Genomic DNA, 18515 nt, shown 5'->3' with positions numbered 1-18515 from the left:
AGTTTTTGTTATTTGCATTTAAAGATTTTGCTCGTCTTTTGCAAACAAAATCTAAGCTAAGACTTTTACATGAAACATAATGCAGGAGTAGCTGCAGCCTAGGTAGACGTGCCGCAAACCACGTTACGTTGTTATTATTTACTTTATTATTTATTATTTCTCACTGAACACTAGCGCCCCTCTATGATCACACACTAAGCAAAGTACTGTGCCACTGTGATTACTAACTGAACACAGTAGTGTCCCACTGATTTCTCACTGAACACACTACTGTCGCACTGTGATCAGACACCGAACACAGTACTTGCCACTGTGATCACACACTGAACACAGTACTGTCCTACTGTAGTTACTCACTGAACACACTACTGTCCCCCTCTGATGTCACACCGAACACAGTACTGTCCCCCTCTGATGTCACACCGAACACAGTACTGTCCCCAAGTGATGACACACTGAACACAGTACTGTGCCACTGTGATTACTCACTGAACACTAGCGTCCCACTCTGATCACAATACTGTCCCACTGTGATCACACAGTGAACACAGTACTGTCCCACTGTGATCACACAGTGAACACACTACTGTCCCACTGTGATCACACAGTGAACACACTACTGTCCCACTGTGTATTCACAGTGAACACACTACAGTGCCACTGTGATTACTCACTCAACACAGTCCTGTGCCACTGGGATCACACGCCGAACACAGTCCTGTGCCACTGGGATCACACGCCGAACACAGTCCTGTGCCACTGGGATCACACGCCGAACACAGTCCTGTGCCACTGGGATCACTCGCCGAACACAGTCCTGTGCCACTGGGATCACTCGCCGAACACAGTCCTCTGCCACTGGGATCACTCGCCGAACACAGTCCTGTGCCACTGGGATCACGCACTGAACACATTCCTGTCCCCCTGTGATGACGCACTGAACACCGTCCTGTCCCCCTGTGATGACACACTGAACACCGTCCTGTCCTACTGTAGTTACACACCGAACACAGTACTGTCCCCCTGTGATGACACACCGAGCACAGTACTGTCCCCCTGTGATGACACACCGAACACAGTACTGTGCCACTCTGATGACACACCGAACACAGTACTGTGCCACTCTGATGACACACTGAACACTAGCGCCCCACGCTGATCACAGTACTGTCCCACTGTGACAACACGCTAAACACAGTACTGTCCCACTGTGTCTGTATGAACCCCTCTCTCTCTCAGGTCTCTCTCTCTCTCTATCGTTCTCTGTGTTTCTCGCGAGACTGAGTGAGTGAGTGGGCGGAGCTTCGGTGGGTTTGATCGTGTGGCGGTGTTTCTTCACTAGTTTTGTGTTTTTCTGTCTTTTTGGGGGAAAAGCGGGGTTTATTTTCTCATCATGGCCGGTTCTGGAGGCTCTGATCCTCCAGACCTCTCCTTTGAGAAACTAACTCGACGCCATGGTGTGAAAATCTCCCCTGCGGAGTTCTGTCCGCTTGAGAGGTGCGTTCTTGCGGTTGGGGAGGTCGTGGGCTGCAGGAACATCAGGTCCGCTTCCCGCAGGAGTCGAGGTATAGTCTTTTTCCTGCAATCTACCGATCTGGCAAACACCCTGGTGGAGAAGGGAGTCGTCCTGGACGGCACCATCACCCCGGTACTGCCTCTCGCGGCCCCGGCTCGAAAGATCACCTTCTCCAACGTGCCTCTGTTCATGAGGAACGAGCTGCTGGAGAGGGAGCTGTCCCGGTACGGACAGGTGGTCTCCCCGATCAGGAGGGTCCCTCTGGGCTGCAGGGCACCGCAGCTGAAGCACTTCATCTTAAAAAACCCCACAGAAGAGATCAATGTGGCCCTTAAATTTCGGATTGACAGCTGTGACTACGTTGTATTCGTGACTTCGGAATCGATGAAGTGCTTCAGGTGCGGGAGCGAGGGGCAAGTGGTGAAGAACTGCCCGGAGGTGGAGGAAGAGACGGGCAGGGAGCCTCAGCCCCAGGGCGCACAGGAGGCTAGCCGACAGCGTCAGGCAGCGGGGAGCGGAGCAGCGCAGGGAGGCAGCGGGGAGTCAGAGCCCACGGCCGGGGTGCAGGAGAGGAGATCGCTGGAGGGAGCAGGTGAGCCCGAGCCGGTGGCATCCCAAGCAGGAGAGCAGACAGTAAAGAGTGGACCACCGCAGCCCTCAGAAGAGCAGGGAGCCCCCCACACCGGAGAGCAAGAGACGAGCGCTGGCGGAGCAGGGGAGCGGCAGAGCCCCGCTGCTCAGGAGAGTCAGGGAGAGAGAGAGCAGGTAGTGACACCGACAGGGGAAAACGCGTCTCAAGCGCCAGCGAAAACTATAGACACGGTGTGGGGAGGAAATGAATTATCATCTGAAAAAATAGACGATGGTTTTAAGACGCCGCGGAGAAAGCGCACGAAAAAATCTGTGCAGAGTGCGGTGCAGAAGAAGCGCAGCACAGAGAGCTCGGTGGAGGGCAGCTCTGTGTGACTCCGACACCGGGAGAGTGAGGACGCGCTGGAGTGTCCTTGCCGCCACCGCCGCCGCCGCCCGGAGCTCCTCGGAGTCCGGGAGCGACGACGAGGGCGGTTTCACCGACTCCTCTCTCGCCTCGGGCTCCTCGGCCCGGCGGAGCTGCAGAGGAGGCTACAGTTTCCAGAGCATCAGGGAGTTCTTAGAGAAAACTAAAGGTAAGAGGGGAACTGTGGTCGAGGACTTTTTTCCCCGACACCGAGCTCTTTGTCCTCTCCGCGACGCGCCATCTGAAGAGGGGCTCGGGTGCGAATTACTTCAGCGATCAGGAGAGATGGCGCCTGAAGAGCCTTTTAGGTAAGATCAAGGCAGGACCGCGAAACGCACCTCAGCACGAATGAGTCCTGTCCCTCACATCACATCACTATCCTTCTGCGTGCTACATGTCTGTTCGTGTTTTATGTTTTTTCTTTTTTTCTTTTCCGCAAACATGGGCGACATTAGAAGAGGGGGTTTGAACACCAATGGGTGCCGGAGAGCTTTGAAGCGAGCTGCGGTGTTGGAGATTATCAAAGAAAAGAGCCTGCAGGTGACTTTCCTGCAGGAGACCCACACCGACAGCTCCAACATCGTCGCCTGGCAGCGGGAATGGCAGGGGGACATCGTGTACAGTCATGGGTCCCCTGTGAGCCCGGGGGTCGCGGTGCTGTTCTCTGTGGGGTTCAAGCCCCTCTCTATCGCCGTCCAGGAGGTGGTGAAGGGTTGCCTGCTACTCGTGCTAGTAGTTCTCGGGAAGAAAACCTTTGTTTTTATTAACGTTTACGCACCCACCAACGGCGGGGAGAGGGTCACCCTCTTCAGGAAGCTTGAGACTGCACTGGGGACCTGCCAGCCTGAAGAGCTGGTCTTCCTGGGGGGTGATTTTAACTGCACAGAGAGCAGCACACTGGACAGGAATCACGCAGAGCCACATGGCCCGTCGGCCAGGGAGCTGCGCAGGATCCTCATCAAGTCTGACCTCACTGACATCTGGAGGAGATGTCACGGGGACACGAGGCAGTACACCTGGGCTCAGGTCAAGGGGAATACCCTCTCTCTGGCCAGGCTATACCGATTCTACTCATTACAGCATCATCAAGCAGTGCTCCATCTGTCCAGTGGGCCTGTCGGACCACTGCCTCACTGTCTGCACAGTCGCTGTGCCATCAGTGAGGTCCCGCAGTGCCTACTGGCACTTTAATACCCAACTGCTTGACAATGCTCACTTCTGTGACTGCCTCGTGTTCTTCTGGCAGCAATGGAGGAGTCAGAAAGCCCACTTTGTCTCCCTGAGCCAGTAGTGGGATATTGGCAAGGTGCAGATTCGCCAGTTCTGCCAGCAGTACACCGGAAGTGTCACGAGAGGTATCCGTGAGTCCATGAAGGCTCTGGAGAGAGACATTCTGGAGCTCCACAAGGCTCTGGAGTGTCGTGCAGACAGGAGGCTAATTGATGACCTCCACACCCAAAAACAATCACTCATTGGCCTTCTGGACACAAAAGTACAAGGAGCTCTAAATTCTAGGGTTCAGAGTGCATCACAGGTAGACGCCCCGACTCGCTACTTCTTCGGCCTAGAGAAGAAACCGGGCCAGAGCCGACAAATCCACTGCCTGCGCTCGGAGACAGGGCAGGAGCTGCACGAGGCCGGGCAGATCCAGGAGAGGACCATGCAGTTCTACAAAGTGCTCTTCTCCATCGAGGCTAGTGAGGACTCGGTCCGCACACGCAGGTTCCTTGATGACCTTCCACAGGTCCCCGAAGAGGAGAGGGCAGGGCTGGAAAGGCCTCTCTCCCTGGAGGAGCTCTCCACCGCACTCAGTGGCTTGAGCAATGGCAAGACCCCTGGTCTCGATGGCCTGCCGGCCGAATTCTATCGTGCCTTCTGGGCTGTGCTGGGACCTGACCTGCTCGATGTATATTTGGAAAGTCTGGAGCAGGGGGACCTGCCACTGAGCTGCAGGAGAGCTGTTGTCACCCTGCTGCCTAAGAAAGGGGACCTGTGTGACATTAAGAACTGGAGACCTGTTGCCCTGCTGTGTGTGGATTATAAAATCCTGTCCAAGGCTCTGGCCAACAGGCTGAAGGTGGTGCTGGGGTCTGTGGTGCACTCCGACCAATCGTACTGCGTGCCCGGAAGGTCAATCTTTGATAACATATTTCTGATTCGAGATGTTTTGGCCACCTCCAGACTATTGGGTTTAGATACTGGTCTCATTTCGTTAGACCAGGAAAAGGCCTTTGATAGGGTTGAACATCAGTATTTGTGGAGGACCATGAGGTCCTTTGGGTTCAGCCCCGTCTTTGTTGCCATGATTCAGGTGCTGTACAGTGACATCTTCAGTGTGCTAAAGGTCAACGGAGGGCTGAGTGCTCCGTTTCCAGTGCGGAGGGGAGTCAGGCAGGGCTGTGCACTCTCAGGAATGCTCTACTCCCTTGCCATTGAGCCTCTGCTACATCAGCTGCGCCGGGTCATCAGGGGCCTGTCCATCCCGGGCTGCCCCGATTCCACTGTCAAAATCTCGGCGTACGCTGATGACATCATGGTCGTGGTCAGAGGAGAACAGGATGTCAGGGCGCTACAGACAACTTTGAATGATTTCCAGCGGCTATCATCAGCCAAAGTAAACTGGGCCAAGAGTAGCGTCCTACTCCTGGGGGAGTGGAGCGAGATGGGTCCCCCAGTCTTGCCAGAGAGGCTCAGCTGGACCAGAGGGGGACTCAAATACCTGGGGGTGCACCTGGGGCATGAGGCCAGCGTGATCTCCTACAGAGGCCGGGTTCTGATTGTCAACACCCTGGTGGCTTTGATGTTTTGGCATCGCTTGGTGTGTCTGGAGCCACCAGCCGGACTGGTCGAGGAGCTGCAGGCCACGCTCCTCGACTTCTTCTGGGACGGACTGCACTGGCTGCGGAGGGGCGTTCTCTATCTGCCCAGAGAGGACGGAGGGCAAGGACTCATCGACATCCGGACTTGGGTGGACGCCTTTCGCTTGCAGGCAGTGCAGAAGCTGCTGTTCGGCCCGGCCTCGCTGTGCTGGAGGGAGCTGACCTTCACCCTGCTGCGTCGAGCAGGACACCTCGGGCTCGACTGTGTGCTCTTCCTGATGGACACCAGCAGGGTTGACCTGTCTCCACTGCCGCCTTTCCAGCGCAGTCTCCTGGAGGCCTGGCGGCATCTGCGCGTGCAGAGAGAAGAGGAGCGGCCCAGTCTATACTGGACACTCAGAGAACCGTTAATACACAATCCACGAATGGACATAGAACCGGGCCGCTCCTTGGACTATACCAGCAGACTGGTCCACGCCAACGTCACACAGCTCCACCACCTGCTGGACGTGGATCAGGGCTACTGGCGCAGCGTGGAGTGGGCGTGTGACGCGCAGGGACTACACTCATGGCGGTGTGTAGACAGGTTTGTCTGGGAGTGCCGGATGACGTCCGGCCTGCCTGGGGTAGCCTCTACAGATTTCCCCTTAACAAGAGGGCTGGTGATCTGCAATGGAGGGTCCTGCACACCATCCTTGGGGTCAACTCATTTGTGTCGGTTCTGGACCCGGCTGTGTCTGACGCCTGTCCCTTCTGCGCTCAGAGGGAGACGGTGTTCCACTGATACAGCGCCTGCCCCCGCCTGTCGCCCATGTTTGCCGTACTGATCCGGCTTTTCACCAACCTTGGCCTGGCCTTCAACGATGTTATTTTCGTGTTTGGGGTGGATCGTACAAAAAAACGGAAAAACTCAGACCCTCCTCGCCAATTTTCTGCTGGGCCAGGCCAAACTCACCATCTACAAGACTCGGAAAAATAAGATCTCTGGTTCCGGGTCTGTAGACTTGGTGAGGATGTTTGAAGGGTTGGTGAAGAGCAGGATATCGTTAGAATTTTTGTTTGATAAATCTCATAATGACCTCGGAACATTTGAAAAGCTTTGGTGTTTTGGAAATGTCCGGACTGTAAATAAGAGTTTTATTCCAATTATGATTTTATTTATTTTTATTTTTTTATTTTTTTCATTTTATTTTTATTTATTTTTTCTTAATTCTTAAAATGGGGTTTTTTGTATCGCACCTCCAGCTACAGTTTTGCCCCACCAGTTTGAGAGAGGGCGGAGCTGTGCTGAGCAGGGGGTGGGGAAGGGAGGGAGGGGGGGTTGGGGTTCAGCCCTGCTGCGTCACACCTCTGGCCACAGGGGGCGCTGCTGTGCAGAGCAGGACAGAAGCAGGTGGAGTCAGTCCAGGGTGTTCTGGGGGACAGGGGGCTCGGCCGGCCAGCGTTGAGGGTTAGGGGTGAGGGCGGCGGGGCAGGTGGGTGAATACTACCCCAGGGGCGTGGGCGCTGTAGGTACTGCTGTCGTGACACACTGGATGTCTGTGTTTTTTTCCTTCTTCTTCGCCGACTACTAATGTTGTACATAGCGTACGGGACAGATTGTTACACTAATATATGGAGACGTTGGTGCGTTCCCCGTCTGCGGTCCTCGCGCTGCCTCTGGGCGGCGCTGGCGTGTCGAAGGCTCTCGGGTTCGTCTGGTTCTTGTCGTGAATCTTTTTGTAGAAGTTTTAATAAAGTAACATTTTCAGATAACTAGGTGTCCTGTTCTGCTTTCTGCATCCCGAGTGATCGACTGCCCCTGCTGCTGCCTGGAAGTCATCAGTTAAAGGGTATCGGCTTCAACAACAGGGCTGTGCGGCTTGTTCCCCACCCCCGCCCCTCTCTGTGTACAGTAGAGCCTCCTGTCCTGACCGGGGGAGCTCACCCAGGGTATCAGCTTGTTCCCCCCTCCCTCCCCTCTCTGTGTACAGCAGTGCCTCCGGTATCAGCTTCAACACTGGCTGGGTACAGAGGAGGGAGAGCTGGCGAGGAGCGTGGCTCCGATCCTATCCTTGATCCGATCATGGCTCTAATTCCTGTAATTTATGATAGCACAATCACAAAGCGTCTAAAACTGTACAACTCCAAGGTTTAGAAAACGTTTTTACAGAACCTATCCAGACAGTTTGGGGTCATGCCCTCGTTTGATCCAGCTGGGGATTCTGTATGACCCTGACAGAGACACACTGATTCCAGGTGAGAGACTCACACTGAGGTGACCTGTCTCCAGTTGTATGACCCTGACAGACACACTGATTCCAGGTGAGAGATTCACACTGAGGTGACCTGTCTCCAGCTGTATGACCCTGACAGACACACTGATCCCAGGTGAGAGATTCACACTGAGGTGACCTGTCTCCAGCTGTACGACCCTGACAGAGACACTGATTCCAGGTGAGAGACTCACACTGAGGTGACCTGTCTCCAGCTGTACGACCCTGACAGAGACACTGATTCCAGGTGAGAGATTCACACTGAGGTGACCTGTCTCCAGCTGTATGACCCTGACAGAGACACACTGATTCCAGGTGAGAGATTCACACTGAGGTGACCTGTCTCCAGCTGTATGACCTTGACAGAGACACTGATTCCAGGTGAGAGATTCACACTGAGGTGAACTGTCTTTCAGCTCTATGACAGATTCCAGGTGAGAGCTATACTGAGCTGAGCTGTATGAGCCCTCTTTAGATTCTGATAAGTTTTCTCTACACATCAAAGACGCAGCTCCTTCAATGTCTCCCTCTCCACACTCTGCAGAACGCTACTGAATCCTATTGGTTGCCATGCTGCCTGGTAGTCTGGCTCCTTCCTAGGACTTTGTCCCTCCCTGGAGGCCTGGCACAACTGAGCTCCTCTTGCGTCGTCAGGCACTGTACCCCCACGTTCACAGTCCTTGGTGTTCCCTGAGACAGAGTGTCAATGATGAGGTCACTTCCTCCCCAGCTTCCAGTCATACCCATCTGGCTCCAGTCTAGTGCAGTGTCGTCCCCTAGCGTTAACCCACAGTGGAAACTCCGACAGGCTCCCATCGCTCTGGCCGGTGTTTGTTTTTCATCCTCGTTGTTTCAGTCGTGACAAAAGGACCAGAAGAACTGGACGCTTGCATTGAAGCCCGATCCCACTGAAACTGCTCCGAGTTCCTCATTCTTATCACCCGCTATTAAATCCTTCTGTTCACCACGTGGAACCAGCAAGCATCTGTTCCTATGTCTGGCGCCGGGCAGCCCAAATCTCCCGTCTGCCCTTCAGGGAATGTGAATCTCAGACTCTCTCATCACACCCTCGATCAGTGATCAGTGATTAAATGCTTGTGAATAACCCAACAGGCCTGTTGAACCAAAATCTCTCACTGGAGGGCTGCATCAGTGGTGGGGCTTCAGCCTCATCCTCGTGGTCAGGATGCCTCGCCCTGCGCTTATATCTCTGTCGCATTGATTACGATTTATAATAATGTGATCATGTTGATAATGTTGCTTTATTGGCCCTATACAATTTCTTGCATTAGGAATGTGTCTTTTCACAGACCCCAGCTTGCTCTCCAGGAGGCAGACACACAGACAGGGAGAGAAGCTGGGGGTGAGAGTGCAGGGTCAGGAGTCAGCCATTGTAAAGCGCCCCTGGAGCAGTTGGGGTTAAGGGCCTTGCTCAGGGACCCAATGGAGTCAGATTCCTCTGCTGGCTGCGGGATTTGAACCGGCAACCTTCCAGCCACAGGAACAGATCCTGAGCCACAGAGCCATCACTCCGCCCCAGAAGAGTATTGACATTCCCTGACCGGGAATCGATCCCGGGCCGTGGCGGTGAGAGCGCCGAATCCTGACCACTAGACCACCAGGGACGCTACAGCTACACTTGACAGCACAGCTGAAAGATCACTCCCTGTAGTGCGACAAGCTTGCAAAGCCCCATTAACACCTCTTCTATTTCTTGTCTCCCTGCAGGAATCACGTTATGGGACGCCGAGATGCTGCAGAAAGACATCGACGTGCGTCCTCAGCCGAACACAGATTTCCAGATCATTGAGGACAAGGCGTCTGCTCTGAATGCGCGCAGGCCTTCTTCATCTTCGTCCGGGAGGTTTCGGCAGAGGAGAAGCAGAAAGACGTCCAGGGCAGTCTGCACGTGGTGATAAAGATGATCCCGTGTGTGTCGATCGAAGGCGAAGCATCCCTCAGAATGACGGACGAGGAACGCCAGCAGGCGGACAAGTTCAACTGCAAATTCTACGGGGATTTTACTCTTGAAAAGAATCCGGTGACATACCAAGACCGGATCAAGGTCTATTCATCTCTCCCACACCTCCTTGGAAAAGAGAGAGCACGCCGTGCCCATGACAGTCTGGCTTTACCCACTGACAAAACTGGACTCCCAGGCTGCCACAATCGTCAGCATCGGGTTAGTTCGACCTGAGCAGAAGAGAGCGCTCCCCCTTCCGAAACGCCCTGCTCGCGCAGTTCCTGGAAGACAAGGAGCGGGAGCTGAACGTGCTGAGATCTTACCTGCAGATCACGAGCGACGTCACCGTGGCCCCCTCCAGCAGTGACCTGGACCAAGTCGTGTGCGATTCGGCGAACGAGTACGTGGTGTGCTTTGCGTTTACATCGCTGAAGCAAAGGGAGCAATACCTAAACATCTTGGAAAGCTATCTGACCTCCTCCAAACGAGGGACGGGGGAAGAGGTAGCTCCTGATCTCGAGCCAGAGGGAAGACGGGGAAAATGGTTCAGGTCAGGGGAAGTCACAGCCCTGACGCGGGAGAACATCAGACTATTCCTAGACTTCAAGAGAGAGAACAAAGGCAGACCGAACGTGAAGTTCTGTGTGGCGTCAATCGACGACGAGGTCCACACCGGATCTTCCGTTTACCTCTTCGAAAGGGGGGCTCTGGCCAGCAAGCACTTCGAGCTGCCTTCCCAGCCGGGGGTACCGGCCGTGCTGACAACTCTGCACGACTCCGTCCAGCTGGCGTTCCGCCCGCCGAAGTACGGCGCCGGCGAGATCGTGAGGTATCGGGTTCTGTACCAGAAGCCGGGCGACTCAGCTTGGGGGGAAGTGGACACCGATGACAACAAGCCAGAGTTCACCGTGTCGGGGCTGGACCTGAACGCTTCGTATCGATTCGGCTGTCGGGCGGTTTGCAAACCCGGAGTCGGCTGTACCAGCGACGCAACTCCTTCCTGCAAGACGCTTCCTTCAGCCCCCCCCGGAGCTCCTCAGCAGAAATCAACAGGACCAAACTCCATGACGGTCACCTGGGACATGCCCACCTCTGTGGGACAGGGAGTCAGCGTTACTTCCTACGAAGCTGAATACAGAGAGGTCTTCAAGGGGGCAACGGACGAGCAAGACAGCAAAACATGGACGAAGCTCAAAGCCAGAGGGAGGGTGTGCACTCTGGAGAACCTAAGGGGAAGGAAATTCCTACATCGTCTGGGTTTATTCCGACTGTGGCAAAGAAGGCAAGAGTCCACCGAGCCCCGAGACTCCAATAACAATCCCGAAGGACAGCAGAGTCAAGTCAGGGGACGTCAGTCGTGTTAAAGTACAGAGCGACCACTTCCTAAACTTCTCCACTTTGATAGAGCGCAGGCAGCCTTCCTTATACAGGCTGTCGCTGGAACAGGAGCCCACCGACGAGCAGCATTTCCAGCGCTTCACGTTGGGCAGGAAAGTAGAAGGGAACAATAAGGTCATCATCCTTCTGGGGGCCACGGGGGCAGGGAAGACCACCCTCATCAACGCGATGATCAATTACATCCTGGGCGTGCAGTGGGAGGACCGGTTTCGATTCAAGCTGATCCACGAGGAGACCAACCACTCGCAGGCGGAGAGTCAGACCTCCATCGTGACGTCCTACGAGCTCCACAACCAGAAGGGATTCGTCGTCCCCTACTCCCTCACGGTCATTGACACCCCGGGGTTCGGAGACACGCGGGGACTCTCTCGGGACAAGCTGATCACAGAGCAGGTGAAGCGCTTCTTTACCAGCCCCGGCAGCGTGGACCACATCGACACCGTGTGCTTCGTGGTTCAGGCGTCTCTGGCACGGCTGACCTCCATCCAGCAGTACGTCTTTGACTCCATCCTCTCCATCTTCGGGAAGGACATCGCCGAGAACATCCTCGTCACGTTTGTGGACGGGAAGGACGCGGGCCTGCTCTGCCGCAAGAACCGGAAGGGCAAAGCGACGCACTTCGAATTTAACAATTCCGCCCTTTACACACAAAACGAGAGGGGAGGGAGGGCTCAGGGACAATGACGAAGAGGACGAGAACAAGCTGGAGAAAATCGTCTGGACGAACCACGTGAAGCAGCTGAAGAGGTTTTTCCAAACCCTGGAGAAGACGGAGGGGAAGGACTTGGCGCTGACGAAGAAAGTCCTGGAGGACCGCGAGAGGCTGGAGACGGCGATGGTGAGGCTGCTGCCTCAGATCTCAGCCGGGCTGGCGAAGCTGAGCGAAATGAAGAAGATCAGGGCATGTCTGGAAAACGAACAGGCCAACATGGAGCAGAACAAGAACTTCAACACGGAGATCGAGGAGCTGGTCCCAAAACGGAAGAACACCAAGCATCTCTCAACAAACTGCAACAACTGTCTGGTTTCGTGCCATTCAGGATGTTTCCTTCCCAATCTCTGGACTTCGAGGACCGCATCGCCGAGCTGCGCAAGATGAGACAGCACGCCGAGATCCTCGCCAAGATCGCCAACAATGAGAAACTGCTGTCAGAGGAGCGCAGTATCGTGAGGGAGAGAAACCAGAGGCTGAGGAAAATCGCTCAAGACGTCAAACTGGCGAGCTCCGTAGTGAGAGCCTGGACTGCAGGACACTGAACACGTTCCACACCGCCCGAGAACTCCTGCAGGACACTGAACACGTTCCACACCGCCCGAGAACTCCTGCAGAACACTGAACACGTTCCACACCGCCCGAGAACTCCTGCAGGACACTGAACACGTTCCACACCGCCCGAGAACTCCTGCAGGACACTGAACACGTTCCGCACCGCCCGACAACTCCTGCAGGACACTGAACACGTTCCGCACCGCCCGACAACTCCTGCAGGAAACTCCATCTTGCGTTAAATCTCGAGTAAACAAAACCAAAACACAGAACAATGTTCGGCTTTCATAATAATAATAATAATAATAATAATAAACTTTATTTTATATAGTGCCTTTAAAGGTGGCTTCTCAAAGCGCTTTACAGGATGACAATAACAATAAATAAGAAGACTACAACAATAAATAAGAAAATTTCACAAGACAGGACACAATTATAATTACAACAATACAACAATAACAATAGAGGAGACCGTGGAAGATGGTATTAAGAAGAGCAGAGGGGTGAAGAATGGAAGCAGTTAAGTAAAGGCTTTTCTGAAAAGGAGGGTTTTGAGTCTGGATTTGAAGGAGTTTAGAGAAGGTGACTCTCTAATATCCTTGGGCAAGGAGTTCCAGAGCTTGGGGACATAGCAGCAGAAGGCCCTGTCGCCCATACAATGTAGACGGGCTTGGGGGACAGTAAGGAGGGCAGAATTTGAAGAGCGGAGGTTGCGAGGTGGGGAGTAGGGCGATAAAAGTTCAGACAGGTATTGAGGTGCCAAGCCATGTAAAGCCTTGTAGGTGAGCATGAGGATTTTAAAGTCTACGCGGAATTTGACCGGAAGCCAGTGCAAGGACTCCAGGATAGGAGTAATGTGAACACTTGCACTAGATCTGGTCAGGATTCTGGCTGCTGAATTTTGGACATACTGCAGCTTGTTCAGAGTAGATTTAGATACCCCAGGGAGCAGAGCATTGCAGTAGTCAATTCGAGAGAATACAAATATGTTGATCAGCTTTTCAGCCACAGTTAATGATAGCATAGGGCGTAGTCTTGCGATATTTCTAAGGTGAAAAAAAGATGTTTTGACAGTATGCTGTACATGTGGGACGAATGTTAAGCCAGAATCGAATATAACCCCAAGGTTTTTCAATTTTGATTGGAGCTCAAGTACAGAGCCATCTACAGACAGGGTTACAGGACTGGCTTTACGAAGTTGATGGGGGGTGCCAATAAGCATGACTTCAGTCTTGTCACAGTTAAGATGAAGGAAGTTTTGAGTCATCCAAATTTTTATGGATGACTCATAAAATAACTGTTCCTAATAGTTCAACTGAAATAAAATAATAACTTAGTTTTACTCAATCCCTTAGTTTTAAAATCTACAAAAATCATTTTAAATTCTCTAAATTCAAAGCTTTCCTTTCACCAGACCTCCAGCCAGACTGATGTTGGCCTCTCTCTCATGCTGTCAGACGAGAGAAGGAGTCGCTGCCCTTCTTGACCACATCTCCTTAGCAGAAGATCTGAACACAGATCAAACGCTTCTAAGGAACAGTTCTCAACACGCCAGTGTGAATTTCAAATCGCATTTCAATGTTTTTTGTCTGGCGTCTGTACTTGGTAGATCCATACGCCTGTGAAAAATGAAAAATACCTTTCCTCTGAGTGACCTGTCGTGCTCTATTTCTGGGTGACCTTGGACATCATCCATCTCTAACGGACTGTGTTGACTTCTGACGATTCTTGGGCACTCTCTCTCACCTGTATATAAAAGCACACTTCAGTCACCTGCAGGCGCGAGGCCCTGCTGACGAGAGACGCTCTGGTCCTCAGGTACGGGGCTGTGAAAGAGCGGGAGGCTGGAAGTGGGGCCTGCTCCTCCTCTCTCTCTCCACCGTGTGCGCTCACAGGGTCGGTCTCTCTGAACGTGCCGAAGACGGGCGGAACTCAACACCCCTGCCTGGACGATGAGAGGAATAACAGGTGATCAAAACATTTAAGGACACCGACCGACTGACCTTGCCGAGAGCGTTCATGAGGTTTCAGACCGAAGTTCGGGAGGAAGGTGAGAGCCGCCGCTCGCCTGCGCTCGTCAGTCTCACACTCAGCACATCTCACACTCCTTCACTCAGCAGCTCAATCCTCTCCAGCGCACTCTTTACAGTCCAGCTGTACCACGGAGAGGAGACCCAGGAACGCCTGAGGGGCGACGGAGAGGAATCCACTGTCACACACAGCAGTGACACGGGCACACGCAGTCACATGGGGACACCACAAGGGAACTCACAGCAGATGATCGCTCGACGGCATCGCAGCCGAGACACGGGGTCGAGCCCCGAGAATTTCACAAGGCACTCAAAGCCAATCAATCACTCTCTTTTCTTGAGATCACATGTTAATGGAGGTTCCAGGAGAGAACATCAGAGCAGGAACAGGATACCCCCGTCCCCACAGTGTGACTGTTCCCGCCAGAGCCCACAGACCACACTCACTCCCCAGCACAAGTCCTGAACTGGAAGACAAGAACCGGGGCAAACCAGTAAGTTACTGCTGATCACTACTTAATAAACTTCAAGGTTTAACAGACAACCTGCAGATCTCCCGTTTTCAGTTTTTATATAGTTTTTGTGAGTCACACATCCAGAACACCCTTTCATAACGCATCTGTACGCCCTGTTCTTGCATTTCTTTGGTTTAGTTTCTGCTCACTTCCCCTGGAGTGAAACACGCCTCCGAAATAAGTGTTTATAAAACTTTCATTTCTCTTTACCTGAACTCAAATAAACCTGCAAGAACACGTCATCATACAGAGCTTCAGCACAGCGTATTTCTTGTCACTTATTTTTATACTGTATTACTGTATTTGAGGTGTCATCTGAACTGAAGCAAACCTCGAAAACACGTTTTTACGACATTGTCGATTTTAGCAGCGGTGATGCAGACCTCCAATATAGACGGTTTGAAAATGTCGTCTCTGTTCAGCTGAAGTGCAGCAAATGTGTGAATCCCGGTTTTTAGTTCATTTATTGATCAAACTGTTTCTATCAGCCCTGGATCTGACATAAGCCACAGCGAAACCGGAGCCACTTCGACACACCGGTATCCTACAATTTCATTAAAAAAACACTTGATATCTTTCCTTCAGGAGGAGGAAATACAAATATCAGCTAAACAAGCCGGCAAGTCAAAGAAACAGCACATTTAAACCAACAAAACTACCATTTCACTCAAAATGTCAGAAGCCAACTGAAATTAAAGTGGCCTTCGAGATCAGTTCAGTGAGCTCAATAATAAACTTTTACACCAACAGACCCACAATTTCACCACAAACACATGGAGCTTGTGTCTGTGAAGGTGAAGTGTGAGACGATTGTGTCATCAGGAGGGAGGGCCACAGCAGTACAGCAGAGAGAGCCATCACTGTTACCCACATACTCTCACACCGGTCCCATGTAGAACTGCTGTATTAAACTGTCTGGTGAAGAGACGCGTCTGAGACTTCTCATGATCACGACAGGTCACGGTAAACATGCAGAAAGTGATGGTGAATTCTCGTTTCGCCTTTCTCTTATTTACTCGTTGTCAAACATGCCAGTCTGTGTTATTGTGCGTTTTGAAAAGCGGTTGTCGATTTCTTTAAATGTTTCATACAAAAATGCTATTTGGAGAGTAACTAATTAGATATTCCCCTTGACTGAGGATGTGTACAGTCATCCATCAGGGCTGGTACATTTAAAAATGACTGGAGAGAGCACCACCTATAGGCGAAAGGCCACATCACAGCAGCAACGTGTGAACAATAAGACTTTTACACCCAAAAACCACAATTTCTCCACAACCCCATAAGCACAATCATAAAAAGACTTCTACACAATTTCACCACAAACCCTCCCTGAGCACAATGATAAAACGACATTTTACACAATTTTACCTCAAACCCGTCGAGCTCAGTGATAAACCGACACTTTTGACACAATTTTACCTCAAACCCGTCGAGCTCAATGATAAACCGACACTTTTGACACAATTTTACCTCAAACCCGTCGAGCTCAATGATAAACCGACACTTTTGACCCAATTTTACCTCAAACCCGTCGAGCTCAATGATAAAGACACACTTTTACACAATTTCGCCACAGACATTTTCTCACTCCTATGACTGTTTTCTCATCAGCCTGAGGACTGAACGATTTCAATGAAGAAACGGAGGGACAAGTCGCCACTCACCGCCACAGCCCGGGAAACATCTTCCGTCTCCAACACGAACAGCAAACGTCCTCTCGGTGCGCAGAAACGTCCAGAAACGCGTTGACTTTGGACTCAGTCAAGTTTAACAGGTGTATAAACGTGCTGAAGAGCCCCAGCCTGGCGAAAACTGTCAGACCGATTATACTGACGCAGTATTATATTATATTAGCGTTACAATACTGATATCATATGATATTGATGACACTGACGCAAACGCACACTTTTCCACTCCTTTGACGCCGATATCTACGTCCGTGAAGAACAAACTGCTGCTCTAGACGACATTATATTTAAAAAAACACACGAATTGAGTGATAGAAACGTGTTCAAACCGCGGTTGACCTGTGGCTTCAGCTCGGCGACGCAGAGACACGGCGTCCATGAGGGCGGGAAAGAAGAAAGCTTGTATATTCTAATAAAAAGCTGACTAAAACCAATTATTAATGATAAAATAAGTTCAAACTCGGGAAACCGCGGCGGAGCAGGAGCCCTCACGGCGGGAAAGGCGGGAAGCGCGACCGTTAGGAATTCAAACTTCAAACGTTCTCGCAGGGACCGCCCCCCTGTCCCCTCTCAGCCAATGGGCTTCCACCACGGTGGAGTGACGTCCCGCCTCAGCCCTCTCCTCCAATGGGCTTAAGGGACACTCGAGTGACGCTCTCGGGAGCCCTCCTCCCCGGACAGGGCTGTTATAAGCCCTCTGAGTGACTGACCCAGGGTTCACAAGCTGCCCAGGAGGCTCTACTGTACACAGAGAGGGGTGGGAGGGGGGAACAAGCCGATACCCTGGCTCCCCTCAGGAAACTGCTGACGAAGCCGGGATCAATTAACGACCAACTAATTAACGAGCGAGTTGAACCCTGTGGGTGTCATTCCCAACATATCCCCCCTCAGAAAAATGACACCTGACCCCCCCGTCTCTGCCCACATACTGTGTGCGCTTTCAGGAACAGTGACCCGGTTCTGACCTGGCTTAAATCTGGCCGATCCAGCTCGTGGCTCCCTGGTTCGGTACCGACAGAGTGGACCGGGTCGAGACAGCAGGACCGTCAGGCTGCGCTGTTGATCTCAAACCGTCAGGAAGGACAGCGGTCATTTCACACAGACACCAGTACCAGCCACCCCCATCAGGAACACGCAGACTCCACACACACAGACACCAGCGACCCCCAGCAGGAACACGCAGACTCCACACACACAGACACCAGCACCAGCGACCCCCAGCAGGAACACAAAGACTCCACACACACAGACACCAGTGACCCCCAGCAGGAACACGCAGACTCCACACACACAGACACCAGTGACCCCCAGCAGGAACACGCAGACTCCACACACACAGACACCAGTGACCCCCAGCAGGAACACACAGACTCCACACACACAGACACCAGCACCAGCGACCCCCAGCAGGAACACACAGACTCCACACACACAGACACCAGCGACCCCCAGCAGGAACACACAGACTCCACACACACAGACACCAGCACCAGCGACCCCCCAGCAGGAACACGCAGACTCCACACACACAGACACCAGCACCAGCAACCCCCGGCAGGAACACGCAGACTCCACACACACAGACACCAGAGACCCCCAGCAGGAACACGCAGACTCCACACACAGACACCAGCACCAGCGACCCCCAGCAGGAACACACAGACTCCACACACACAGACACCAGCGACCCCCAGCAGGAACACGCAGACTCCACACACACAGACACCAGCGCCAGCGACCCCCCCCAGCAGGAACACGCAGACTCCACACACACAGACACCAGCACCAGCGACCCACAGCAGGAACACACAGACTCCACACCCGCTCCTCCGACGCAGTTTCACTTGTTCGTCCTCGCCGCTCGGCTCAGGGGACGAGTGATGACAGATTCAGGGAAAGAGCAGCACCGACAGTGAGTCACTGGGGAAAAGAGAGACTCTTTCTCTGAGGAGCAGGGCGGTATTGGCTTCGACAGGCTCGCTGGAGGTGCTGTGGTTCCAGTTTGCGATGTGATGAGAACAGAGATTCGTCCAGCAGTTTCAGGACTCAACCTAAAAAGTGACT

At 52.8% G+C, this 18515-nt stretch overlaps 2 protein-coding genes and 1 non-coding gene across 3 annotated transcripts in view; 2 read left to right on the top strand and 1 right to left on the bottom strand.

Moving 5' to 3' along the window:
* LOC138243445 (uncharacterized) overlaps positions 1-18515 on the top strand; it is a 252123-nt gene that overhangs the window by 57133 nt on the left and 176475 nt on the right. The gene's annotated exons all lie outside the window — the stretch shown is intronic.
* LOC138243370 (GTPase IMAP family member 8-like) overlaps positions 1-18515 on the top strand; it is an 83456-nt gene that overhangs the window by 50045 nt on the left and 14896 nt on the right. The window contains exon 2 of the mRNA XM_069198937.1: positions 4467-4473. Coding sequence (XP_069055038.1) covers positions 4467-4473 — 7 coding nt within the window. The remainder of the gene's footprint in view (positions 1-4466; positions 4474-18515) is intronic.
* trnae-cuc (transfer RNA glutamic acid (anticodon CUC)) lies at positions 9141-9212 on the bottom strand. Its single transcript has one exon. It is a non-coding gene; the product is annotated as a tRNA-Glu (tRNA).

This window comes from Lepisosteus oculatus, chromosome 14 (genome assembly GCF_040954835.1).
Source record: "Lepisosteus oculatus isolate fLepOcu1 chromosome 14, fLepOcu1.hap2, whole genome shotgun sequence".
In the NCBI taxonomy this organism is placed as follows: domain Eukaryota; kingdom Metazoa; phylum Chordata; class Actinopteri; order Semionotiformes; family Lepisosteidae; genus Lepisosteus; species Lepisosteus oculatus.
The sequence above is the reverse complement of the archived record's forward strand: the minus strand, read 5'-3'. Positions and strand labels throughout refer to the sequence as shown.